The 27838-nt window shown below is 48.2% G+C and overlaps 1 protein-coding gene across 18 annotated transcripts; it reads right to left on the reverse strand.

The window, feature by feature from the left end:
* Positions 1-101: 101 nt before the first annotated feature.
* On the reverse strand, positions 102-27838 carry LOC122611899 (ryanodine receptor). 18 transcript variants are annotated; one of them, XM_043785302.1, is made up of 28 exons: positions 27705-27835; positions 24897-25064; positions 21811-22014; positions 21514-21525; positions 20784-20861; positions 20332-20720; positions 19739-20263; positions 19559-19683; positions 18078-19500; positions 17412-18015; positions 16824-16923; positions 15479-15683; positions 14642-15398; positions 13423-14582; positions 13015-13167; positions 12826-12941; positions 10195-12467; positions 9543-10022; positions 8804-8941; positions 8358-8632; positions 6199-8296; positions 5736-5848; positions 4775-5120; positions 4252-4552; positions 3852-3962; positions 3377-3796; positions 3115-3316; positions 102-3051 (listed from the first exon to the last, which is right to left on the reverse strand). In XM_043785302.1, exons 2-28 carry the CDS (start codon positions 24948-24950, stop codon positions 372-374), a joined length of 15342 nt encoding a protein of 5113 aa, XP_043641237.1. In that variant the 5' UTR covers positions 24951-25064; positions 27705-27835; the 3' UTR covers positions 102-371. The 18 variants fall into 18 exon arrangements, with proteins under 18 accessions (XP_043641237.1, XP_043641234.1, XP_043641227.1 ...); XM_043785299.1 differs by having other exon boundaries at positions 8358-8644; XM_043785292.1 differs by having other exon boundaries at positions 8358-8644; positions 13015-13209.

Genomic DNA, 27838 nt, shown 5'->3' on the forward strand with positions numbered 1-27838 from the left:
TTACAAGCTTCTCTTTTGTAAATAGTTTGACTAACCAGCTTTGATATTTGGAACTTCATAACCCATCTTATCAAGAATAAATAAAATTTCAGAGACCAATGTTCGTTCAAAATGAATAGATTTATTTTAAAATGAGTTAAGAACATTTGTTTTTATACGTGCTAGAATCGTCATCAATATTTTAGTTTGGAAACAGGTCGTACTCCTACGTACATAAAAACGATAGTGTAGGATATGGCTTAAAATACATTGCTAAAGTTGACTAGGTAAAAATGTTGTCCAATTACCGATACAAAAATGGATCCCGTGTGTCCTTGGACCGTCCAGTGCCAGTGTGATTGTGCCCAGAAAGCAGACGCAGCAAATCGTCCTTAACCGCCGCCGCCTCCGCCAGAAAGCTCATCCTCGTATTGCTTGCGGAAGCAGTCTCCCACTGGAAAGAAGTCCCAGCTGCGTTGCTGGTACATGTTCCACACGTACGTCTCCTGGCCGGTATACTCCGTGTCCGGCTTGTTAATCAAATGCATCAGGAAGAACATGTAGTTGGCCAAGTTGTGCTCCTTCTGGACGTGTGTGTCGAAGCCGTGCGGTACTATGTCAAAGAAGTCCTTGCCCATCCCGCAGATGAAGCAGTTGGACTCCATGTTGTCCTTCACCGACTCCAGTTGGTCACGCAGCTCTCCGAAGGCGTCGATGATCAGACCTTGGATAATGGCCAGCAGGATAATGATCACAAAGAAAAAGAACGTGATGTCGAAGATGATGCGATAGACCTCGTAGTCGTCTCCATCTGGGTCCCCGATCTCGTCGCCTATTCCACCTCCCGCTCGCACACCCTTGTACAAATGGAACACAAAGCAGGTTAACATGTCGTGACACTTCTTGTCCACCTCCTCGTCCTCTTCTTGTATGTAGAACTTCCTGAAGAAGTTGAAAGCAATCACAGTGTAGATGTATACTATGATGGTGAGCAGCATCACGGTCAGCACCAGTTGCTTGCCGTTGTGGGTTACAGACTGCAGAATGGTGCGCAGGGTCTTAAAGCCCACGGCCACATCGAGCAGATGGGCGGCGAAGAAGAAGTTGTTGAAGTTACCCATAACCGAGAAGCTGAAGTACCACAGCGAGTAGAGGAAGGCGTTGTCCGTGAAGGTAACGCCAGCCTTCCAGACCTGATAGCGCCAGTCGATGTTCATGATGTACTTAAAGATGCCCGTTTCCTCGCTCTCCTGAGCCGCGAACGTGCTCTTCTCCATGCCCAGCAGATTGGAGATCGAGTCAAAGTCGTAGGTCTCGCTGTACTTTTGGCGCACCTTCTTCTTCACGAACTTGTCCCAGTAGTTAACCGGGAAACTTTTCGCAGAAATGACAAGCTTGTCCCAGTGCGACTTGAAGTCGTCATCCTCCGGCTGCTCCGCAATGAACAATCCCTCGAACTCCAGGCGGCGGGCAATCTCCTTCTCCCGCTTGAAAATGGCCAGTGGAACCTTGAGATGGTAGTACGCAATCAACATGGCCAGAGAGACAAGTGAGTGGAGGCATGCCGCAATGCGGAGAACGTGTTCCATGTAGAAGAAGTCTTCGTCCACGTGCACAAGTTCCGGTATTTCGTCCTCCATTTCGCCATCGCCCGATCCCCCGTCCCCAGATCCTCCAAAGCCAGAGCCCGTGATGTCCGCACCTCCTCCCGACCCCGAGCCCAAAATGAGCTCCTCTTCGGCAGAGCTGTCCGCTTCTTCGGTAAACGAGGTGACTTTGTAGAAAAGCAGCATAAAGTTAATGCTGAAAGCCAGCACCAAGGCAACATACTTAAGGTTGTAAAAGTTCCTGGCAAGGAAGCTAACGGCCCGATGGGTATACTGAGAGAAGTCGATCTGGTGGACGGCTGGAGTCTCCTGAGGCGCAGATGACGACTTCTTGGCTTCCGCCTCGATGGAGGCCATCGCGGCCTCCTGAGCCTTTTGTGCCTCCTGTCGCTCCTGTGCCGCCTTCTTTGCAGCCTCTCCACCCAGGAGATCGACAATGGAAATGGGCTCCTGGTGCGGTTCACCTTCAACCAATTCCCCGCTGGGAACTGCTCCGTCCTCGGGACTGGATTCTCCGCCCTCCTCCATCGAGGAATTGGCTGGAGACTCGTGCACCACCACCTTGTACATGCCGTTCTCCTCCTTGTTGATGTCCAGGCCAAAGGCTTGCACTGTGCCCGGCGGTTCTTCCAGTGGCAATGGTGGTAGTGCTCTTCCAAATGTTTCTTCTTCCACCACCGGTTCCTCCTCCTGCTCCGGGGCAGGTCCTCGCATCAGGTTCAGTAGGATTCCGAATATGTAACGCACCACGCAGAAGTGCGCGTATCCGGTATAGTAAAATATATAAAAGATGATCTTAAAAAAGCCGACAATAAGTTCTGGTATGGATTTGGTCTGCATCACGCCGATCTGGTGCTTGATGTTCGCCGGACTAAGCATGTGCACTCCAAACTTGAGTCCTTCTTTGACCGCGGTGATGGTGCGGCGGATGGGATCACGAGCAGCTCGCTCCTCCTCTTCCTCGCTCATGTAGGAACTATAGGCAGTATCCCGCTTCACATTGCCACCGCCATCATCGGTGGCCATCAATCCCGACGCGTGGGTCATCTCAAAGATGGCATCCTCACAGAAGTTCACAAAGGCCTCCAGTTTCTCCTTGTCACCACCTTCGGTGACGATGGAATAGAAGAACGCACGTTTGGACTCGCGAATCTGGGGCTTCTCCCACTGCTCGATGTTCGAGTCCTTGATCTCGAAGTACACTCGCTCGATGCGCTTGGAGCTGCCGAGAATCTCGATGCGACCCAGGAAGGGCTCGAAGTAGTTGAGCACCGAGCCGGCGGTCTCCAGGAAGCGCGCCAGGCGTGGTTCGTTTGGCATGTGTTCGCTAAGGTTGGTCAGGAGCACAGCCAGGTTGAAACCGATCTCCTTTGATGGTTCGTGGAAGTGCTCCACGAAGGCCCGGTAATCGATCTTGCCCTCGTGGTTGCGCTCGCAGCAGGCCAAAAGGAAATCCATTTCTTCCCTGTAAAACGGAGCGTCATAATCTGTGATACTCTGCGATTGGCAATACTTTATCATCACTTACGGTGTGTAGTTCTTGGATTGCTCCATCTTTTCTCTAAAGTCTTTGGGGGTCACCCAACCCTCGTTCTTCATATCCACTTCATGGAAGCTGGGTGATTCAATAAGGTCGGCGAGCTTCAGGAACATGTCGAAGTACTTAAGAATCAGCTCCACGTTGCTGGCGGACTCCACCAGCGTATCCACCATCTGTTTGCCAATGGTGCCTGTTAATTCGGAAATTAATATGCATTAGTCATTCAAAGTTGGTAAGCCAATTCCCATACCGTTAACAACATTTCCTTCCAGCATGGAGAGCATCATGGTGATCATGTCCTTTTGTAGATTTAGCAGTTCTTTGAGCAAATCAACTTGGCTGGAGTGCTTCGACAATTTGTCTTGCATGTGGGAGAACAGGAAGAGGAACCCACCAACTGCATCCCACAACCTCGAGTGTGCCAAGGCCTGCTGATTAAGGGTACAGGGACCCTGGATGACCTCAGTGAGGGTGTTGAATACTTGGCTAGCCACTTCGATGGCCTTGAAGAAGTTGGCCTTTCCAGCGGGATCGATGATCTCTTTGCTCGAGTAGTGCCAGTAGAAGTCCATGATGGACTCTTGCAGACGCAGCAAATAATCCACAGTGCAGATGACCACGTTTACGGTGGTGGTGTTACCGGCCTGGGTCCTCAAATAGTTTTGCCATTCTGTAAGGGACGAGTTAGAGGATCACGCGTTCTCAACTCTCTTCCTATAACTCACCCAAATTGTGGCCCTCACAGGTCAGCTGGATGAACCGGAACAGCGCACAGGTGAACTCCGCGTCGTGCATGTTCTTCTCGCCCGCGGCGCCTTCGGAACCTACACCAAGACCTGCACCCGCACTCGGAATATACTCTTTGTTCGTGTGACAAATTTGGGTGGATTGGTACAACGATAGCGGGAATCACGTACACGGGATTGGTGGGTTGGTGGTTGGTTGGTTGGTGGTAATGGCATGCGAGGCATGGTGGTGTTGGGTGTTTGGGAAATCAGTTGGAAGGAAGTAGACACAAATCAATAGACTAATCGAACTAAGAAGTATGCGAACCAAATAAACCGGGTGCGGCAACTTAAAGCTGGTGGAGGTGGGCGCGTAGGATCTCAGGGCGGATGGACTTACCCTCTGCTTTGGTGTTTCGCTCGAAGGCGTCCAGGTCCAGTACACTGCAGGAGTTCATCAGTCCGGCGATGGACGTAAAGAAGCCAACATCCTTCTTTTCCTTCAAGTGGTTCAGCATACCCATTTGGATGTCGATGTTGCCACCGCGCAAAATGGCGATGCCGAGATTGAGTGTCGTCATTACCATCTCCGAAGGTATACCTTTGGAGGCGGAAATGTGCAACAGCACCATTTCGGCAACGCCACGATTGGAGAGACGTGCCTGGTGGAAGAGCAGTTTCTGCTTCTCCATCTCTTGTTCCTGTAGAGGTATTAAAGAATAGTTTTTAAGGCAAAAATAATATATAGGAGATTGGGGCTTTAAGCTGGGTATAGGATATATAAAACTATAAAGCTATTGTTTAGTTATTTCAGCTGAAGAAATAGTTACCATTAACTGCCTCATCCGACACTGAGTCAGACATGTGGGGTTTTGGGGTATAAGCTGTTGTTAGTGGATCTTTGTCAGTTGGAATCGACTTACATGAATGCTGGTGCCTTCGCCCTCTTCGCCTCCCTCACCGCCTTCCTCGTCGCCGCCCTCCTCCTCCTCCTTGCCCGTGGACTTCGCCGCGATCTGGGCATAGGACATGTATAGCAGATCCTCCTGGAGGGCACCGCTGCGTTCCGTCATGGCGCCGCGACAGAAAGTGGTAACCAATTGGGTTAGCGGATCTGGCTTGCTGTCCGTCTCCTCGCCCTCCTTTTTGGATTTCTCAGAGTCCTCGAACGTCTGCGTCAGGTCTTCGACCATCACCTCCTGGCCCACGTTCTCCTCCTGCAGCCATTGCTCGTAGTAGGATCGCGCGAAGATGTTGCAGGCACGGTGTCTAGATGGGATTGCGTTCAATAGTTAGTGATTTGTGCTAAGATAGTTATAAATAGTTAGAAAAAACACTTTGGCATGCATATGGTTAATCAAATCAAGTTAGAGAGCAACACAAAGTATAAATAAGAACTGATGCTGATCCTTGGGGTGGAAAATTAAAGAAACTTAAGAGACGATGAACCAATCGATGCGACTACGAGAACGAGTACCACCTGCTCATGCGATAAAGATGCTTGGCGCGTAAGCTTGAAATGACTGCCTGGCGACGCGCCACCGAGATCTTTGATCCCCACCGTTTGGATCTGTTCTTGGAGCTGGCTGCCTAAGGGATTCGGAATCGGATTGGCAAGTGGCAAGCAAGCGTGCGGCAAGTCCATAAAAATATACAATAATACAAATGACGTTTAGAACACGGCGCTCACATTAGTGCATTAGCTATTAGTGGGGATTCAGTATAAACAAGGGATCGGATTAGATTGATGCCATTGAAGACGATGATAAAATGGGCGTTAGGACAGATAAACTTATAGAACACTAGTATGGTTAGTTGGTTCCCACAGAGCTAATCAATCGGCAATCTGCAATCTGCAATCTGAAATCTGCAATCGGTAATAACCTGGGTAGAGAATGTAGCGATGTCTGACGGAAGCATGCGATTACGGCACGCTTCCTTTGGATCGACACAACGCTCCTGTAGACATTCTTGCTCTGCTGTTGTGGATGGTCGATCTGTAAATGTTTCGTTCACGGGACGGTCAGCATTTCAACAGTCAACAATTGTCGGGGTGGATGAAGAGTTGGCGATGTGGGTGCATGTCGATGTCGATGTCGATGTTGGTGTTGATCATGTTGTTGATGTTTCGAGAGGAAAAGAAAGATCGAGTGATTAAGAGATTAAAGTTGAAAGATTTAAGTTGTTGCACAGATAAGCTCGTACAGTTTTAATAGAGATGAGTTACTCGAACTGATGGCATCAGGATTGTGCATTTTGAAATATTAAAATTTTGACAGATCGAGATAGAGATTGGGATGCATCCATACATTCCATCCCGTCGAAGCGGAGTTGATCCGGCACTTACCATGTGCAGGCCAAACAGAACCTTGGCCATGGCCACGATGCGATCCACCGTCTCCTGAGTCTTGTCCTTGCCCTTCTCGTTGGAGTTCACATTGGCCTTCTCCAGCGCCTGTTCATCCACCGGTTCCTCCGTCTTACCCAGCTTTGAGTAAAGGTAATGCTGCCAGGACATCTCGTCCGAGGGGTCCAGCTTATCCGGCAGGGTCAACTGGTTGCGGGCAAACTCGATCACATCGTACTCGGGCATCTTCTTCAGATACCGATCTTTGCAATGCTGCACCAGTTCCTGCTCTCGACCCGCGAACAGGTTCAGTCCCACGGGCAGGAGGCGTTTCAGGCAGGCCACCATCAGACTGGCCTGCACCTCCTTGTCCTTGTCGCGCTTCTTGTCCCTGTTTTTCTTCTTCTTCTTGACTTTACCACCCACGGCAGGAGCGCCTTCCGAGATGGCCGACCTCCTAGTTGCAGTTGGCATGATCAGGGCCATATTGTCGATCTCATTGGCAGATATGAAGTTCTGCTCCTCCTTAAGGAAGTACTGGCTCTTGGACCAAATATTGAAGATCTCTGCCACATGGTTGTAGAGCTCCTCGGCCTCCGGTATGTTGTCCTTCAGCCAGTGGTTTCGCTGCAGATCCACATACTTGATAAGCAGGGGGTAGAACGAGTATATGTCTCGCACTAGCAGATTCCAGTCCTCCTGCAGCTGCGTCTCCACCTGCGAAGTGTCGTCTGTGGCCGACTTGATGAATCCTCGCATGCTGTCCTCCTTGTGCAGCATGTTCTCAGTACGCTTCTTTACCCGCTCCGCCAGCGGTAGGAACGGATCCTTGAGCAACTCCTCCGACGTATTGATGATGATCTGCTGCGTATAGGCAGCAATACGAGTCATCCAAGGAGCATTATCATTGCCAATGTTCTTCTTGATCATTTTAAGCACATTTCGCAGCAAAGGATTCATGTGATCGGCTGTGACCATGGTCACGTGGTTGCCGCTGGTGGGACTTACATTATCCGGTCCCTGTGACCACCAAAATGGTAGATAGGCGCAAAGCAGCGGCAGGATAACGTCGATAATATGCGGCGCATCGTTGTACGTCTTGTCCGACTCCACAAACTGGTCGACCTCGGCGAGAATGGTCTCTAGATTTGGCATACAGCTCTCCATCTTGACCATAATGTCCTGCGCCTCCAGTGAGTGATCCGCAATACGGTTGAGCAGGGAGTACTGGTTGTGCTTGTTAAGGTGGGGCTCCAAAAAGGCCACCGGAAAGCAGGAACTGTAAGCTCCCAGACAGGATCCCAGAGCGGGTCTATGCCTCTCAATCTCGGTCTTAAGATACTTCCGGTCATGTGTCAGGGTGCCATCGGTACCCAAATGATACAGAGCGGCCAGGATCTTGTAGGAAGCCACCTGGATCTCGTCGAGAAGCAAATCGCTGCCGTAATCGCAGGCTGCCAGGTGATCAAACATGGCAGTAAGTACGGGCAATACCACCTGATTTACATATCCCAACGATGTGGAGGTCTTCAGGTGAGTCCCTCTCAGGTGACTGTACTTGCCATCCTGTAGGTTAAGGATCGTGTTACCCAAGTCATCGGATGTCTGGTTGAAAAAGGTTAGCATGGAGGTGCGAATAAACTCGGGACAATTCTTAGTCAGGGTGCGTGCATCGATGCCCTTAACCAGGACCTGGAGGCACCGTACTGTGATGCGGACATCCGGTCCAAATGCACTCAGTCGGTTACGCAGTAAAGCGGCCAGTTTGCAGAAGATCGAGGCCACCATTTCCTTCTCCTTGAGCGAGGCTGCTCCAATATTATTGGTTGCCGTGGCAATGGCGATAAAGTAGTTGCGGTGCGTTGAGAAGTACTTCTCCATCAGGGGCAGTACCACCTTCGAGAAGAACTTGATGTCCCGGGTGGCCGTCTTGAAGGATGAGCGGCGACTGAACGTGGTCGATGGCTTCAGCAGTTTCATGTTGATGGTGGCTCGGTCCAGATACTGAATCAGCTTCTCCAGTAGGGAGTACGAAAAGCGCAGTTCAACTGCAGCCTGGGTGGCACCTCCTTCTTCCACAGCTCCTCCCTTCGATGGCCTAAAGTCAGGAATATGTCAGGATGAATTCAGGACTCTTTAAGCCATCGTTCATTACTCACTTGTGCAGCTTGTAGCCCTGGTACTGCATATACTTGAGGAACTCCTGCGAGCGCTCACGGTCCTTCTTTTTCTCCTTGTCGGTCAAAAGATCATATGGCACCAGTTGTGGATGGATAACACCACCGCAACCGTTAAGTTCTTCGTTCTTCTTCTTGGCCCATATGTCGTGGGAATTCTCCGCCAGGCGCTCGGCCATGTTCTGCATCTCCCTGCTCAGGGTTAGGTTGCTCATGTCCACCGGGTGCGGGTTGTAGTTGAACGGGCTGCCCTCGTTCTGGAAATCGTTCTATCGGTGTTAGGGGGCGACAAAGGGTAGGGTGTGGGCGTGGGCGTAAACGTGGCACAAAGACAGAGAATCCAATTGGAAAACGGATAGATAATTTGGAATGTGTGTTAGAGGCTTTTCGAAACGAGGATTAGTAAACGGCTCTTCGCTGCTACATACAATTTGGGGCTTCGACTGACGTCGTGTCGATCCGCGATGATTCAGCGGCACCTCCACCTCGGAGTGCTCCACGGTCCAGCCGATGGCCAGCAGACCCTTCAGACACTCCCGCACTGGATCTCGGTACCGTTCGCGTTCCTGTCAAAGAGATTACAGTGGTAAGATTGCTTTTCATTAGAGGAGTTTCAGTTAACCAGTATAACTTTATATATCGATCGAACGATTTGGTGTTAGGTGTTTAAATACTTTGAAGTATGAAGCACAATTAAAAATACATTGGTTTAAGTAAAAGTGCATTATATCATAGTGTCACAGAAACAAAGGTTTATCTTTCATTAAAGTATTTCCGCCTATGTACGATAATAGTAAAGTTTTTAATATAGTTTAATTTCTTGGCTTTTCATATCGATTTAAAAATTAGCAAGTATATAAACCAGTCCCTGGGACACCAAAAAAACCTAAAATATATAAAATCGATGTTAGGAAACATATGCAAAAGTTAAATCAATTATTAATTAAGAAGAAAAATTATTAGTTAAGAATGTAATCAAATAATGATGTGATTTATCTGATGCTAAATCTACAAACTGAAAACGGAATAAATGATTGATGATAAATGGATTGTGATTATATGTTAATAAGTAGTTATAAAAAGCTAAAATATGAAAGCAGAATATCTGGTTAATGTTAGATGGATATAGATTAAATATAAGCATGGCTAACCACCACGAGTACTCACATATTCACTGAGCATGTTGTAGGGCTTCAGGCGAGGATGCTTGCGATCATTATCGGATCGTATGTCTCCGTAGGTCCAGCCACCTTCCAACCGCCGACTGGCCCACGCGTCGTGGTAGTGCTCACTGAACTTTTGCACCAGTGAGTTGAGGTCGTTGTCCAAATGGACGTTGTTGGTGTCGATCGGATTGGGCATGTACTGCGGCTGATCCGGGGCACCCATTTGGCGGCCGTAGTAGTCCTCGTCTGTGTTCTTGGACAGACTGTAGTCTGGGGGCAGGGCGCAGCCGATGGCGATCAGGCAGGGCAAGGCTTTACCGAACAGTTCCGGGTCATAGTCCATATTGCTGAGCGAGTCAAAAATGTTCGAGAACAGCAGCATCGTCAGGCGCTTCTCCTCGTCCGATGAGGCTCCATAGGAGCCCTGGCCTTGAGTTGAGCCGTAGTATTTGGCGCAGCGATCGAAGTGCAGGGTGAGAAGCTATCGGAGGTCAAGGGATATGGTATTAATATGGGGATTAACATGTGCTAACAACAGTTATAAGTTATAAGTTCGTTCGGTAAAATGGGGGTAGCATTGTATATGTATATTTTGCCAGATAAAAGTAAAAAAATAGTTGTAAAAGACATGTAAAAAGGTTCTTGATGCTCACCCGGAGGGCAACGGTGGTATACTCGGACAGCTTGGACACATCCACAGTCAACTTGCGCAGCAGCTTGAGCAGCATGGCAGGTTGCATTTGGGATGTGAGGGCTACCAGGAAATCGGAAACTGCCTCGCGCTGCCCCTTGGTTAGCATACGGTTCTTGGACAGCCGGTAGACCGTGTGCAAAGTGGCATCCAAGAGGCTAGCGTAGTTCTCGGCCTCGTTGTAGAACTTAGAGTGCTTGATGAGCAGCGGAAGAATCGAGTTGCCGATGTAGCGATTCATGGCCAGTGCCATGTCGCTCTCGGATCCATCGCTCTTGTCCAGAATTGTGGCAGTGCGGAGATCCGGCAGGAAAGCGTCCTCCAACAGGCGGTAGAAGAGGTCCTGTGCCTCGATGCCGTAGACGCGCTCCAGGAAGAGCACGATGCTCTGCTTGTTGTTGGGGAGCAGGCCGGACGGCATGTCCGACTTGGGCTTCTCCTCGCCGGGAGCCGTCTGTGAGAGGGTGAATTTCAGGCTGAGCACCCCCTGCAAATCCTCCAGTGGCACCAGAGATCTCAGAATAGCTCTAGCCCTTAGGGACTCGTTCTTGCCCTGCTCGATGACCGAAGCGTCCGGAGCACAGCGGCCCAGTAGGTCCACCAGGGTGCAGTAGAAGTTTAGTATAGCGGCACCGGTATCGATATAGTCCTCGTCTTCCTCCCCCTCCGGCAGAGGATGTGTGAAGTTCAGTCCGGCAATCGTGCCCTCGGCTTCGTCCTGCATCTTGCAGCGGTCCGAGATGCGCTCCGACATGCGATTAGCCTCGACGATGGCGCGGAACAGACCTTCTCCTTCTCCTCTTAGAGCCGGTCCCAAGCATTCCGGACGACGGATAAGAAGTCGAATGACAAGGTTTGCATTCTCCTCGACGCTCTCGCCGTTGACCCAAACGCAATAGCGCAGGAAGTCCAGGTACCGCTCGCCTTCGACGGGATCCCAACCCAGGTCCGGATAGCCCTTCTCCACGAGCTCCGAGTTGCTCTGCAAACCGCACCGCGAGAGGTAGACGGCGATCTTCTCCAGATAGTGTTCCCTCAGGGCCAGAGCCAATTCTGTGTTCTCCATCAAACTCGAGTATGCCACATCGAGGGGCGTAGATCCTCGCAGACTGGGTCGTGCCAGAAGGATGTTGGCGTTGTCCAGTAAAAAGTCGAAGTGGTCGAACATGGCCTTTTGGTTTTGGCGGCCAGTGCGGCAGAAGTAGCAGAGGAATCGGCAGCAAGCCACCACCATTTCGTGGGAGGTGTCCTTTTCCTTGGATGGAGCTCCTTCGGCTCCTTCCGACTGGGTGGGCGCATCACTTTGAGCCTGTGCCCGCCGCCCGAGTGTGTTCATCATCACTGCCATAACGTTCTCGTGGACGCGCAGGATGCGTATGAGGTCCGGGTGCTGGAAGAAGGTGGCGTTGTTCACCAGTTTCCACAGCCGCTTGCGCATCAGCTCCTCCTCTTCCTGGCTCATCTGGACGGGCAGCAGGGCGCGAATTTGGCTGAGGCCCACCCACATCTCTGCCACATCCTCGCGGGCTCGGGTGTTTATCACGTACGTCTTCTCCAGGGCGCGAACCAATTCTCCGACGGTGTCGTATTGCCGCAGCAGCAGACTGAACATCTCGCGCACCAGCTTGGGATTCTCGATCTGCGACTCCTCGGCCCAGCTGACGATCGTCTTAATGAGCACTTTGCGGAACACCTCCTCTGGTGTCTTTTTCTCCGGCTCCTCCACCTCCTTAGGACCCTCCTCCAGCTCCTTGACGGTGTTAATAAAGTTGTAGATCTTCGTGATGGGTCCTGTCTTTATCTCCTCGATCGCTGTGCCCTCGACGCCATCTGGCTCCTGAAGAGCATTGAGCGACACCTTTTGCATGAGGGAGTCGTGAAAATCGCCCAGGCGTCCGCGCAACTCAAGGCCACAGGTACAGTTGTCCTGGTCATCGGCTTCGAGGTTCTTGAAGCAGAGAATCTGGTTCATCTGCTCTCGAGGCGGACAGCGGAACTCTTTAGTCTTTTTGGCCGCAACAGCACTGGGCAAATCGGATTGCTTGATCTCGATATAACGTCGCAACTGATCGGTCTGCAGGTCGCCCACGAAGTCGTGGGAGAACGCGATTATGCTCTCTACTCGGTGGCGCAGTTGGGTGTCGTAGAGATGGTGAAGCAGGTAGCACATCTGCAGCTTGGCGCCCTCGGCCATCTTCATGGTGAGCAAGCCCTTGCGGTGCTCATCCTTACCCTCTGAAAGCAGGGATTATTCTATAAGAATGAGTTCGGTTTCTTAGACATTATAGGCTGTGGTCTGCCGGTAAAGTAGGTGTGTGTTCTTTTCAATTAATCAAGCAATGATTTTTATTCACGACTATTGATTTTGATATTATTATTTTCACCCGTTACTCGTAAAGTAAAAGGGTATACTAGACTCGTTGAAAATTATGTAACAGGCAGAAGATAGCGTTTCCGACCATATAAACTATATATATATTCTTGATCAGGATCAATAGCCGAGTCGAAGTGGCCATGTCCGTCCGTCTGCCCGGTTAATAAGGCTAGTGGTATTTTACGAGCCGACCACAGCTGTTTGCAATTCCTTACTCACCTCTCTCGAATGCTTGGTCCCAAGTCTCCGGGTCGATCATGACCAACAGCCGCTGGACATCTTCGTCGGTAAGGACGCCGACCAAGAGGAGCCGGTCTGTGAGCTTGATTAGAGGTCTACAAGGCAAATGGGAATCGGTGTATCACTAATGGATATTCTATGGACCTAACGGGGAAAAGTGCTACTCACAGGAAGAGGTTCTCGTTGGTCCAGCCGATAGGATCGCGGTTGTGCACCTGATTGATCTCGACGGCATCCTTTAGCGCTTCCATGACAAACTGTCTGACTACTTCAAGGGGGAACTTCGGGGAGTATAATTGGTCGATGTCGGGGATCGGTTCGCTGGAAACACTTGGCATACTAGATGTTGCAATCACAGGGGGTCTGGACGGGTGTAGTTGTTGTTGTTGTGTCGGTGCAGGAGGTTCGATGGATCAGGTGTTGTGTTGGATCAGATGCAGGACCGGGAGATTCAAAACAGAATGGGATGTGAACAAAACCGAAAGGATAATCAGAATGCCATGTCCCCAGCCCGAGCAATGATCGGGAAATCTGTGCATTGTGGGTAAAGCGAAAAGGCGTAAATGGTCAACTCACGTGATCTCCGTCATCCGCAGCTGCGGACGCACTGACTCCGTAACTAAGGATCGCAGTGAGTGCTGCATCTCCTCTTCGGAATACAGTTCTTTGAGTTCGGCTCCCAGCGGGGTGATGTACTCGTTCTTGCATACCTCCATGGTTGTGGCATGAGACTCCAGATGCAGGGCGATCAGCAGGTCGTAAAAGCCCTGCCGCAGTGGTCCGCTCATGTACTCCGACCGGATGGCGTAGAGCAGTTGCTTCTGGTCCACATGCTGGCACAGGGCATGGGCAGCTCTGTAATTGGATTGGTAACAAAGAGCCGCATAGAGCGTTAGACTGTGGGCATGGAAGGACAGAAGTTTTTCCATCTCGATGAGCTCCAGGATATCTATACAGCGATCCTCCTCTGGGATGTGCAGGGCCAGCATGGAGACGGGGTCCTCGCATAACATGGACCAACCCCTCACGTCAGAGAGTTTCAGAGCATGCACCTGAAGTGCCGTATTTGGAACTCTAGCCCATTGATGAGGACGCAAGCACTGGACCTTTAGACGTGGCGGAGACTGTGGATTTATATGTTTGTCACTGGTGGGCAGTACCGCCGCTGACAGGGGCAGTGTAGTAGGGGTACGCCCCAACTCGATCTGAAGGATCTCCTTGCTGGTGGCCTCTACAAAAATGGCCGGGAACAGCTTGGTGTTTGGCTCCATCATCCAGCGGTGAGAGGTGTCCTTGCCCTCGCAAGTGAAGCGGATGATGCCGGTGGCTGTGTCCACGAAGCAGCCAACGAACATACCCTGAGAGGCTCCCTTGCCTGAGGCATCCTGGGTTACCTCGTTGAAGAGCTCGTCCGCTCGAACCACATAGCAACTCTGACGGTCGATCCGTTCGATGGCCATCTCGTAGTCGTCCTCGATGTAAACTGACCCTCGTCGAACCTTATTCTTGTTAAACTCACGGCTGTGCAGGTGATACTGCGTGGTCACCCAACCGACGTACACGTGCGTGGGATCCTGACCGGGAAATATTCTTACTCCATAGAAGTACTCGTTGATCAACTTCAGGCACTCGGCGTCGAACATCTCGTCACCGGAAGTTTCCACTGGCTGTTGGCCAAGATTCGAGCCACTCAACTGCTTCGGTCCCTGGGGCACAGGGCTGGAAGGGATTTCGGCCTAAGAAGGGGTTTGAAATTCAATTATCATCATTACTTAACAAAGTATTCATAACTTACATTATTTAACCGCAGAGTGGGAGCTCGTGTGGTCATCTGCTGGTTAACAACGTTCCGTCCATGAGCCACCGTATTTCGACGCTCCAGAGAGGTGTCCAGGGTACGAGCGCCCATCTTTTCGCGGCTCTGGTCACGCGACTTCTTCGAGAAGAACTTAAAGGGACTGCGGCCGCGCTTCTTCTTGTCGTCCATCTCTTCGCCAAGACCATTCATGTCCAGCACGGACGTGGATCGCTGCATTTCGTCTAGGGCGGCGGACATGTCAGTTTCGAAAGTGATGTTGCGGGTGAGCGATCCCTTGCGAGGCGGACGGTTTGGTCCTCGCATTATGTGATCTGCCTCTGCATCCGCATGCTCATCGAAATTACGGGTTAAGCCCTTGATATCGTTCATATTGAAGCCACCTTTCAGCATGTGGTCCATATGGGCGGCCTGTGTCTGGACCTGCATTTGGGCAGCGATTTCCGCCTCGCGCATAAGTCGGTACTGCCGGTTCTTAATCTCATCCCAGCGTCTGGCCTTCTCTTGCTCGCCTATGAACTCACTCATGCAAGTTACGGGCAGGGAAAGACGCAGGAACTCCCAGTTGGCTTTCTCCATGGTCTCAAAGGTGTTGTGCGAAATTTTCAAGTGTGGCGGAGTGTCGGCGCCGCCGGGAATCCGAGTGACATCGATGCGGCAGTCCGGCATCTCCTCGGTGTTCTCGAAAATGGGCTGGTCCTTGGTGTACCAGTGTGTAACCGGGCGACGCATGTTCCTGCAGGTGAAATTTTGTTTTAATTAAATTTAGTGGTATAAAGTCATAAAATTACATATAGTTGTATTCCGAATACTCACACGCAGAAGGGCTCGTATCCCTCTTGCAGGCCACAGGTGGTGAAAAACTTGAGGGAGTCAACGTCCTGGCCGTAGATGAGGCGCGCCTTCTGGCCCACTCCCAGGGTGCAGGCGGGCACAAAGCCCACCCCCTCGGCGGTGACTTCGGCAAAGGTCGTCTCGCCGCCAAGCGCGTCCATCAGGAGTTCTCCGTTCAACGAGAAGCCTGCACAACGATTGATTACGGTTAATGGGCTTGGGCTTGGAGGTGGCTGGGCGTTTGCTAAGGATGAGCATATTGAAACCAAGAAGCAAGCAGCTTCTCAATGAATTCCGAACGGGCTTTGGCCTGAGAACCGTATCCGTATCCGATTTGTATCGTTCGTCCGGAATCCATTAAGCAATTTTAATTCCTCTAGGAAATGCGTGCGTATTAATTGGCGTTTGATTCGCCTTGCAGCATACTTGCATTATATTATGTTATATTGTTATCATGTCTGGACTAGAGTAGTGTTTAACTGGTTGGGTTTCGAGTTAGGAGGCAAAGCTAGGATTATAATGTCAAGCAAGCTATTAAGTACTTGTGTTAGCTCTCATGCTAAATATTGTACAACTGGATTGAATTGCTATTGGTTAAGTACGTGTCGTTAGTAATTACAGGCAGTTACGAGAGAGTAAAAAGCTTGGGGATGAGCTGATGTGTCACCTGCTCCTCAGGCACCCAGGTCGCTAACCATGCGTCTTGCTCCTTGTTAGGCGTTCAAGGTGTTCAAAGTAACAATAGTTGGACATTAGAGCATGGGAATTGGATATTCTGGACCGAAAGTGAGAGTCTACGAGAAGCTGGTATTGATGGACTTATGCATTTGTTGGACGATTAAGTGGGCTCGGTTCGGTGACTGTCATGTCTTAAGTGGGTAATCTACTTGCTTTGATGACTTTATTGTATGTCCAATTCCAACAATTAAAAATTAAAAAAAAAATTTCTCACGCTGGAATTGATTGGAGTAACCATTTTGAAAACAAAAATTATTTTCATGTGTAGAAAGATGCGTATTCCAAAATTAAAGACTATCAATATTTGAAATAGGGGATAAATGATAAATTAATTTCAAATGCGATTCAACTTGATCTAAAGTTAACGTTAGGAGGTTCGGTCTTTATGGGTATCTATGGGTCGCTTTTGCAGGGTATCTATACTGGGGTGAATGCGTGGATACCACATGGCCTTCGCATCGCTGCCCCTGCGGCACTCGGTTATCCGGTGGCTCTGGTTCACATTTAGTAGATATCAAAAGCACGGAGGACATTCCTTGGGGCTGCTTAGAGGATTTGACATTACAACAGGGGAGCGAGCAGTTCTTACTAATTGTGTGGTCGGCCAGGTCTAGAAAGACGCCGACTATGTCCCCGGGGCCGCACTGTTTACCAAAAGATTCACTGACGCCACCGTAGACTTTCTCTTCCTAAAAATTGAGTGGCAAGTGCCGAGATTTAGTCGCGATTCGATCGATCAATAGAGCCCTACTAGAATGTCATGTGACTCTTTACTCTGCTGGTAGCTTGTTAATGATCGTATAAATGAGAGTGTCGCTAAATTAAGAAATCAAAAGGGAACGAAATCGTTGATTAAGTTGGAAGTTGAGTTAAACAAAATGCGTTCGATCAAAGTAAATAAAATCAACGTTGAGGCACGCTGCTAGGGCGTCTAGGTCCTTACTGATCGTTTGCTCCTTGACATCGATGAAACAACCAATGACATCGCCAGCCTCATACCGCACTCCGAAGTGCTCAATGGATCCGGCGTGCATTTTGGTCACCTATAATCACGGGGTTGTGGGTTTGGTTTGAGTCGATCTGGCATAAGGCGTTACGGCAGTCCCTTCCAACCCTCCCTAGCCTACATTGAATGGATGTCCCTCGGCATGGAGGCCCCCGACCTCCTCATACTCACATTGTGTCCATCGAAGGCCCAACTGGTGTCCTCGCTGCCCAGCATCGCTCCCGGATAGCAATCGGCCCGGGCCCAACCCACTCGCATAGGTCCAGAGGTGAGGACTTCGAATTCGAAGTACCACTTGCCCGATGTCACAGCGTAGTTGCGCTCCACCCTGTACGTCCGAAATCCGGCGAACTTGAGGCGTTGTGCCTCGGCCAGGAGCGCCTCCGTTCCCTCGCCCGTGGGAGGATCCAACACATATCCGTAAACCAGGAGCGTTCGCACTGTCTCCGACGCAGTGTCTCTGTTTGCCTTCTTGATAGCCTCGTCCACCTTGGCATAGGGCACCAAGTGTGGACTCCTGTGGTTTTCGCTGTCCTCGTTTAGGCCGTAAGTCCAACCTTGTTGGATGCGCTCCCGTGCCCACAGATTGTGAGTGTTCTCAGCAAGCTGATCCACCAGCTCCTCCAACTTCGGGGTGAGTGTCACGGCGCTTAAGTCAAGTGGAGCCGGCTTGTAGCCATTGCCCTGCATGAAGATCTCGTTGGGCAGGCGTACAGGGCGAATGCGTGCTGGTGGCTTGTCCATGGTTATGTAGTATCCCAGCGAAATAATCGTCCTACGGAGTAAAGAAGGCCAGTATCAGTATCAGTTAATTTTTTTCATAGAAAGTCAACTTACTTCAGCGTTTGCACAGCGAGTTGATTGTCGTATCGCTTCTCCGCCGCAGGAAGCTTCTCAAAATGGGTAAGGCAGGGATGAATGCGGTGGTAGTCATCACGGTGCTCGCCCCACGACCAGCCCGCCTCGATTTTGTTCAGAGCCCACATCTCGTGGATATTCTCCGCCAGCTTCTCCTTGATTTGGTCCACAGAACTTGGCAATGTCACACCCGTGGTATCAACGGGCTTCGGAACAAAAGCAGTGTCATCCTCAATAAGCCATGGTCCGGCCAAAACATTCTTGCTCAGATTACCAAAGTAGAAGCATGGGTCCAGACTGAGGATCTGCTGCGGCATGAGACACTGCACTAGGGCAGAGAATCCCATTGGCGGGGCAAACTTTAAGCGACCATGATCACCTCCGAAAAGGAAACGACAGCTAAGTTTTGATGAGCAACTCATTACGGGAAAGAACATTCCATCCAGGTTGAAGTCTCTAAAGCTACCACGCACTTTCACTCCGTTAAACGTAAACGTGATGATGGGCACAGAAAGATCAATGGCAACGCCAATAACATCACCCTTCCGGATAAAGGGCTCCTCGGGCAGCGAGTCCACCACTAGTGTTTTGCGACCTCCTGTCCACAGATAGGCGCCATCAAATCCGAAGGAGTATAGGTCATCGCCTACTCCATTGCCACCCCACTTCTTTCCGCCTCCGGGATACGGTACATACCCGGAAGTATTAGCCCAACCGATGCGCAGATGGGGCATCATGTGCGTGGTCTGTTCGATGTGATCCATAGTGACCTCAAAGTACCACTTTTGGTACATGGAAGAACCGTCCACGCGACCCACGAAGATGTTCGGTCGGATGCTGGCCACGTGGTCCACCAGGAGCGTCTGTAGCAACAGGTTCTTGCCTGGCAGCAAAAAGTCGCAAATGTTGTTCTGAGAGGATCGCACCGCTACCCCATTACCCACGCACAGGGAACACAGTACGTCCAGGACTTTGGGGTCCCTGCCGTGCTTTTCCAGCAGCGAAATGATCACCTTGATGTGCTCATCCCGCATCATGTTCAGAGCCTCGGGCGAATCGATCAGCACGCAGTGAAGTACGTCCAACATGCCGGAACCCTCGCTGGAGGCCTGGGAACCGAGACGCGAGAATAGCCAGTTGAGTCGGTTGCTGTTCGCGAACTGGGCGCAGTTCGTGTGGTTGCCCTTGATGATGGCGGCCAAGAGTTGATAAAGATAGGTGGAGATGAGATCCCAGCTCTGGCCGGTTTCGTCGCCAGCCAGAAAGCTGGCGAGAAAGCCCTGCGAGGTGATAATGTTGATCTTGTCAATGGCCTCCAGGATCAGATTGAGCACGCCCTCCTCCTGGAACAGATCCTGTCGGTTGCGCAACGCACGGAAGCGGTTTTGTTTCTCCTCGTGCTCTGGAAATTAGTTAGAGGTTTTATTGAACATCATAGGAGTATGTTTGAAAGACCTCACCCATATCGTCTTCGGGTTGCGAAAAGTAGTTGATTAAGTCCTCAAGGCACATGACCATCTCGTTCAGGTTGACCTTTTGGAAGAAAATGGAGTGTCGGCGATTTGACTGCAGTGTTTCCAGGGCCCTGAAATGAATATACGATTAGGAAATCACTCGAGAAGGGCTTCCAAGCCACCTACGTAATAAACTGAGTGAAGAGGCTGCTGCACTTGCGGATGACACGCGCCGTCTTGGACTCCTCCTCCTGGGAGCGCGAAAAGTCGAGACAATCGTCCATCTTGCCCTCTTCGTGCAGGATAGCCTGCTTCTCCTCCACCTTTCCGACGCCCTTCTTCTTTGTCTCGTAGCTCTTGTAGCTGAGCCACAAGCTAGTTTCGCAGTGCTGGACGATGACAGTGGTGTCGCCGTACTTAATGATCGGCGAGCCGATCACCTCTAGGTCCTTGTCCTCCAGCACCTTCTTCTCGTCGTCCTTTTCCTGCCGCAGGCAGAAAGTCGTCGTCGCAATTGAAGCCTCCTCTTTTTTAACCAGAATCAGTTCGTTGCTGTCGTTGACGCCCAAGTAGCGTCCAGTGGTTATATGGCGAATGCGCATTGGATGGTACCAGTTGATGAAGCCACCAGTCCACTTGGTTCGTGCGAGTTCCAGGCGCCACAGAGACCTCGCCTGTGCCATGACCACGCCGCCCTCGTAAATAACAATACTGTCGGGGATTGAAAGTACAGTGGGTTCAAGTACAGTGACTGAAGGCATTCTGTGTGATCCACTTACTTTTGTCCCGCCTCACGACCCCATGTACTCGGTATGGTCAAGCACTCGTCGCCACCATGGAAGAAGCGCAGCACATCGCCGCCAAACACATAACCCACGTACTTCATCCTAGAGATGCCCGTGCCGTAGGGCTGCACGGACCAGTGGGTAACGTGGAAACTTGCGTTTACAATAGACTGCTCGTTCTCCTTGGTGGTATGCAAATAACGTTCGGTGGCCACCGACACCAGGATCAGGTCATCTCCGACGCGCACCTTCTCGCCCTCGGAGCGCTGCTTGCTCGCCGGATGAACTGTCCACCAACAAGCCTCTCCCTGGCTGTGCTCCTGCAGGCCCACGTCGAAGGACAGCTTGTCGTTTGACGAGGAGGTGGACAGACAGGCCAGGTACTGTAAAATGTGAGCTTATCAAATTTATTCATGCCGTTCCAGTGAAACCGATCAAGTACTCACCATATCACTGTTGTGATGGCGCAGCAAAATGGCATTGCCGTAGAGCAATGTCCTGTGTCCCGATCCGGTCCCTTTGCCCTAGGAATTTGTGAGAACGCCATTAAAAATGGTTAGCTCTAATTGCAGACAGCTGTCTCTAAGGGTTGGTAAGACTACAATCTACAAACTACTGCATAACAGTGGAGTAAGTTACGTATATACGAAGTTAGGATGCAAAGTGCATGTGGTTGCTGAAGGTTAGATCTATGGAGTACCTCAAACAAAGAAGAAACTGAACCAATTGTTATTGTGTACGACTTGTACACTTTAAATATAATCATCATTATAAGTTTGTATCATTTACATTCCTTTGAATGATGATTCTTTTCCATAAAATTAAAGAATTTTTCAGATTCTGAGGCCTTGAGTTCTTCTTTGTATTGGAGAGGTATATTATAATCGTACAATCCGTAGTCCAAGTGTACTTAATGTATATCACTGCTGAGTTAGGAGCTGTAAGATCCAGGTTTGTAGGCCTAGTCTTACGCGACTTGAATCTCTGTTCGGGGAGAAAAGGGGAGCACAAGCTCAGTTTTAGGGGGTTATTCCCCGCAGAGATGTGATACAGAAGCAATAGCAGAGCGAAACAGAACGAGCGCTACTTTACACAGACAGAGTAAGAGAGATAGAAAGTAGAAAAGAGAAAGAAGCGCGATACGAGTAAAGAAGAAGAATTGAAAGGTATACTTACAAGTCGACTATCCTGTTTAGCGGGTATTTAGAAAAATTTTGAAAAATAACGAAAAATTGATAGGTTACAAATGTGTAAAAGAAGAAAAACGGGGAGATCACAGAGTGGGGCATGCAAGGACCTAACAATCGGGGAAACTTATACGACCTTACTCTAGGGACATTGAAGCGACAATGATCACAACACAGAAATGGCGGGACAGACTACTACTACACGGTATGAATGCTGGGTATTCCCTTGGTTTTGATATGAAAAGACATACATCCGAGCTATTCGGTTTCCAGGGGCAATACTTACAGTCTCGGATCCGGCCGCCGTCACCAACTCCTGCAAAGCTCGCACGGACAGCGCCTGTTCGATGACGAAGACACACTGCGAAAGATCCGGTGGCACGTTCTTGTCGGCAATGTTTTCGAGGAAGCAGTGCCGGTTGCCAAATCCCTCAGCGGCCAAGCAGACACGCTCCCCCGTCGCCGTGCAGGAGAGCGTGACCATGTCTTCCTACAAAGGCATTCGCAAAAAGAATAATATTGAATGGTAATGTTGTTTTTTAGATACACCTTATTTAACATTGTATAGCTGCATATTTTAGCAGCTGACCTCGGATAGCGGAAGAAAGTTGCACTGTTGCATGATTATTAAAAGTTCATAGATGGTATTAATATATATGTCATATATATATAATATATCAATATATTATATACGCAATTGTAAAACTGTAAGCAAGCATTTATTTTTGAGATCCAAATAAATATTATATCTCAAATAATCGCTATTGAGCTTGCCAAATGTAGTTGGAAATATATTTTTGTATTTTACTATGGATAAATACGTCATTGATAATGTCTATCAAAACGCAGCATGTAAAGTAATAATATGACTTTCAATATTTGCGCTTATCGATAGGTATTAACAAGTAAAATAAATTCCATTTGTGTCTACCGAAGTGTCTACCTAATATGGATCCCGAACACTCGTAGTTCTGACAGATGGGCAGATAAGCCTGGACACGTCTAAATCGACGCGCCTAGTCATCCTGATCAAGAATTTACAAAATTATGGGGTCAGAGATACTTAGACCTACTTGCAACAAACTTTTCAACGAATCTAGGTTACTCTACAAGGGAGTAATAGATGGAAATAAATTTTTGTTTAACGTTTTGTAACTATATCCTCTAGATTTATATCCGTTACTCTTGAGTTATTAAACGGTATAAAATACATGTTTTAAAATGTTTAACATATAGAAAGAACGTTTCCGACTCTTTGATAATTTTATATAGATATACATTATATATAAGTTAATCAGAATCACTAGCCTAGTCGATCTCGCTATGCGAAAGTTCAGATCTCAGAATTTTATCAAACAGATTCCACTCTTTGCAAAAAATAGATCTAGCCAAAATCTACCGATATTTCGAAAAGGAGGAAACGGAATTTGTGTTGGTTATAAATCGAAGCATCGCTTATACAACAGCTTCTAGGTAACGATTGTGTGCAATCTCGAAAACAGTCGCTTTGCTGCAGACTATCGTGTATCTCATAGTCGAGACACTGTACTGCAGCGATTTCACTTAGTTCTTGAAAGACGCTTCCCTAAGGTGATTTTCAAGTTAGAAATCCTGGAATCGAATTCTTCATGTGCATTGAGTGTTAGCATTGAGTTAGGGAATGGAAGGATAGTTTAGGCAACAATTAAGTCGTTAAGAGGCCCAACGTTTTGCTGCAATTTTAATGAGACTTTGGCAACAATTCCGACCGGCAAGCCACCGCAATACCAATTGGCATTTGCCGACACATTCGACTCGCCAGCTCCATCTGCATCCTTTTGGGCATAGAGCATCAGCCGGGCGATGCACACGCAAATTGGGGGAATTGTTACAAAGCACTAAATGTGCAAATGAAAGGCCGATGGGTGGGTGGTGTGGTATGGCTGGTTGGCCACACCCACTTTCCCTCCCACCGGTTGTGATTTTGGACCGGTGATGTTGTGTGTAGTCGAAGTTAAATGAACGGTAATGGATTTCGAATCGAGCAACTTGCATAATTTAAATGCGAATGAAGTGCCGAGTCCTGACACTGCACCATCATTGTCCCTGGCCCATCTATTTAAAATTTAAATCCGACCACATCCTGGTTTTGGACATCCAAAAACTGCACTGCTCAATGACTCCATTTGCATCTGACTTCATTTCGATAAATGTTTTTGCAAGCTTGCACTTCTCGGGTCATTCGCTGGCGAACTGTAACTTTACAGTTTCGGGGAGACCATAAGCGTAATTTGACATCGACTTCACTTCAAGGGTGGCGCAGGGACTTTCCCGGTGACCTGGAGTCCTGTGTCCCTGCCGGGTCTTCGGTATTTATTGAATTTCTGTTGCGGTGTGTGGGAATCGGGCCTGAGGGCCCACAAAGAGATACAGATATATACGGATGTCCGTGCGGCTGCGATGTGTAAACTCAACTTTTGCCCCCAAACGTATTTATTTATTGCGGCAAGGTGTCGCTGCTGCTGACCTCGCTGACCCCCAGTTGGGTTGGGCCCTTGGGTCGTGGGCAGGAGTGTGGCACGTGGGCGTGAGCACAAGGAAGCAACACTATTTACTTATACCCCATAATGGCTGTCATTTGGCGCACCAGCTGTGGGCATTGATATATGGCGGCATTTGTCAGCTGACGATGTGTTCATCGAGGAATCCTTCCACCTCCACCCACTCTTACGCTTTCTCCTCCTTACAGTTCCCAGAACCAGCTGGCTATGTAAAGTGGAATCAGACGAAAAGCTAAAGCCCCTGGTGGCCGTGATTGAATTTGTGACTTGGGCTTCGTATTTATTGTGTGCCATAAACAAAAGTTAGGGGCGCCTATAAATATGCATTACATACATATACAGCTGTATGGAGTAGCCGGGAAAACGAGGCAGGATATCTTTTATGGTTGGCCGGATATTTTATGACACCAATTGTGAAAAATCCCCATGGATTTTATTGAGTGGACGTAATTGATTTTAGATGATCTGCTGTTGTCATTGGATGTGCAGGTTATAATAATATTTCAAAACAAACTGGCCTTTAAATTTGAACTGAAATCTATTTAATCTACAGCGAACAGATTATATTTACGTGTTTTATTTATTTCACATAAGGTTTCCTGTGATACATATAAGTTTATAAATAGAAAGTGCCCTGCCATTTAAATATTTCAAGTACAAACTGCAATTACATTGAAAATGATTACAAATTTGTTTTCAGTTTTTTCAGAATTTACTGCCTAGTGCAATAGAGACAACTTTTTGAGCAAATTGTGAAATTATATAACAGTCAATCAATCTGCTTTCTAAATCCTTTTCCTAGCGAAGGTGCGTTCCTGTTACCGTTACTTACCGTTCTCAGGAATGAAACATCATCCTGCTCGGAGCCTCCCTCCGCCTCAGCCATTTCGTTTGGTTAACGCAACGACCGCAGCGCCTCCAAATCGGAATTTATATAGCAGCGGCGTTTGTATTCAATTGTTCTGGGATTTCCCTCGGTCACCCGAATCGGTATAATTTCCTTCGAAAGATTGGGAATATGTTTACGGTTAGAATTGGATTGTTTACATTCGTCACGGGTGGGAATGGCTGTCGGAGAGAGTTTCTTAATGGGCGGACAGAACTCGAGTGGCACGAACTTTTGTTTATATTTAGGGAATCCCCTTCCACTCGCTCTTTTAAGCGCGAACACACACACGCACACCGACTCGCGGACCAACGGAGAGTGGAGAGAGCACTTTCTCTCGTTGGGTTTTTTGTTTTGCTTTCGCTGTGCGAACAGCTGATTTCTCGGTACTGCGGATATTTTCGCCTTGCCTTGCTCTCCGCATTTTCTGTGTCATCTGCCGAATTCGCCGCGATTGTTCGCTTGTTTTTGTACACTTGTAATTATTTAGGAATTCATGTAGATATTTGTTTGTGTGTTACTAGCAGGCAAAAGGCCAAATAAATGAGGGAATTCATTTAGCAAAGTATTGTTTAATCTTTTTTTTAGGATTTATGTTTTTCTTCTGACTATGTTTAACTATACGAAAAACAGTATTAGTTAATAAATACAATTGCTACTTCAACATGATCAAGATAACTACAGTATCGTATGTTACTGCATACATACGTAACTTTTCATATACATTTTTTAAACGTTTTTCAGTACGACAATCATCTTATATTGGAAAGGTATTTACTAAAATCACTTCGTAGGTTTTATGAATTTAACAGCGCCGAGGTGATTTTAATAAATTTCAGCTTCATTAAAAAAGGATGAATATAAATTATTAAAATTTAAGATCAAAGTATTAAACCTTTGATGGAAAACTTTTAAAACTTGAACATCCTTTAGTTAAGAACACTATACGACTTTAATTAAATCAAGGAAACCAGAATACCAATAAGTAGATAATTACCGAATTAATACTTAAATTGCGAAAATGCATAATAATTACATTTATTATACCTTTGCAGTGGGTATACTAATTTCTGTTAGCAGCAACCGGTAAAGAAGACTTTTGCGACCATATACATATGTATGTAATTCATATTCTTATATATTCTTAGTCAGTATCAACAGTCGAGTCAATAAGTCTGTCCGTTCGTCCGTTTAAACGCAATCTAGTCTCTGAGTTTTAAAGCTACATATCTGCATTAAACTTGGCCAAAGGTGTTCTTTCTAGTGAAGATAGTATACTAATCTGAACCGGCCGCACCGAACTACTATACCATATACCTAACATCGAAATAACTAAACTAATTAACTAAAATATCAAGGATCTCCAAAAGCTACAAGAAAACAAAGAATGGTCTTGGTAACGTCAAAAAACAAACTTGCGCTGCGTCTGTCTCTAGAATCTGCATGCTTAATCTGAACTAGCTTTCTGGCTTTTATAGTTTCTGAGGTCTCGACGATCTAAGACAGACGATCTTGACTCGGCTAGTGGTCCTAATCAAGAATATATGTATATACATTATAGTTTCGATATCGCTTCCTTCTACCTGTTGCATACTTGTTAACTAATTTAGTATACTCTGTGTTTTTTTACACTGCGAGTAACGGGTATAAAAGGTGAGATCTTGATGGTCAATGGTATATGAAAATCAATAGAATCGTGTATTCTAAATGGCGATATATACATATGTATATATGTTCCTCATTTTCACGGGCAATCGTGTTAATTAAGTGCCTTGGATTCGGCTAATCAAATGTTTCCCTAATTTCCGCTTTTTAGCGTGGTTTCTTCGATGGGTGTCTAGTATGTTTCTGGGCAGGTGCCAACGTTACTTTGTCGACAAGCTGGCAAACACACGCGATATATATGTATATTTAGTAGCACTTATATGTAGCCGGTGTATTTCTGGCTATGTGTGCAACATGTTGCCACTCGCATGCTGCGATTTCCCGAGAGTCCCGACGACGAGTTCTAATTAATTGCTTTCTGGTTCGCCGGGTGGGTTTCTCCTTGGGCAAGGACTATTCTCATATTTTTACAGATTTCACTGGCGGCAGTCAGTCTGTGAACCGAGGGACTCGGGGGTAAGGCGCCATCAGTAATCCAAGGGTCCGATGGAACGCAATCCCCCCTTCCTCCTGCGCCATTTGCTGAACCGGCACCACCCGCACTGAAACGCACATATCCGCCATACATCTACATAAATATGTAGTCCGCCCGGCGCACCACTAGGGATTGTTCATTAGAGAGGTATTTTTCTTGCTGTTTTTTTTTAACCGAACGATAGATCTTAGGTTTTGAAAACCCCAACATTTCGTTGGCTTTCAGCGGTGTCGTGTGTTTATTTTTGGTCTCCACCGCGACCCGAAGAAGACCCGAAGACTCGGAGCCGTAGCCGAAGGCGCACACATGTCCAAAAATATCACACGCAAAGGCCTGGGCAGCGCACAAAACTAGAGCACTTTCCGAATTTTTCATCAAATTTTCATATTTTACTTATTCGAATCGTAGGAATTATAATTGCAAATCTTATGCAACGCGCACACCACCGCCATTTTCCGCCTGGAGCCCAACTCCGCCACGTGCTCCTCGAGGGCGCGTGAAAATGGGCAGCTCCGCCATGGATTTTCCACGTTTTCCACCCGTTTCGAGGGTCTGCCGCACATATAGATTCTATACTCGATGCTGGTGGGCCAGCAGAAGCACGGCGAACTTACTTTTCGTGTCGATATTACTCTCTAGACTGACGACGAGCCCCGTCGGCGGCGACCACGAGTGCAGAATGATGGGCGATGCGATGTGGCATGGGTGCCGAGCGGCGAGAATGGGCGCTCGGCGAGCGCAAAAGGCA

Source organism: Drosophila teissieri, chromosome 2L, assembly GCF_016746235.2.
Source record: "Drosophila teissieri strain GT53w chromosome 2L, Prin_Dtei_1.1, whole genome shotgun sequence".
Lineage (NCBI taxonomy): Eukaryota > Metazoa > Arthropoda > Insecta > Diptera > Drosophilidae > Drosophila > Drosophila teissieri.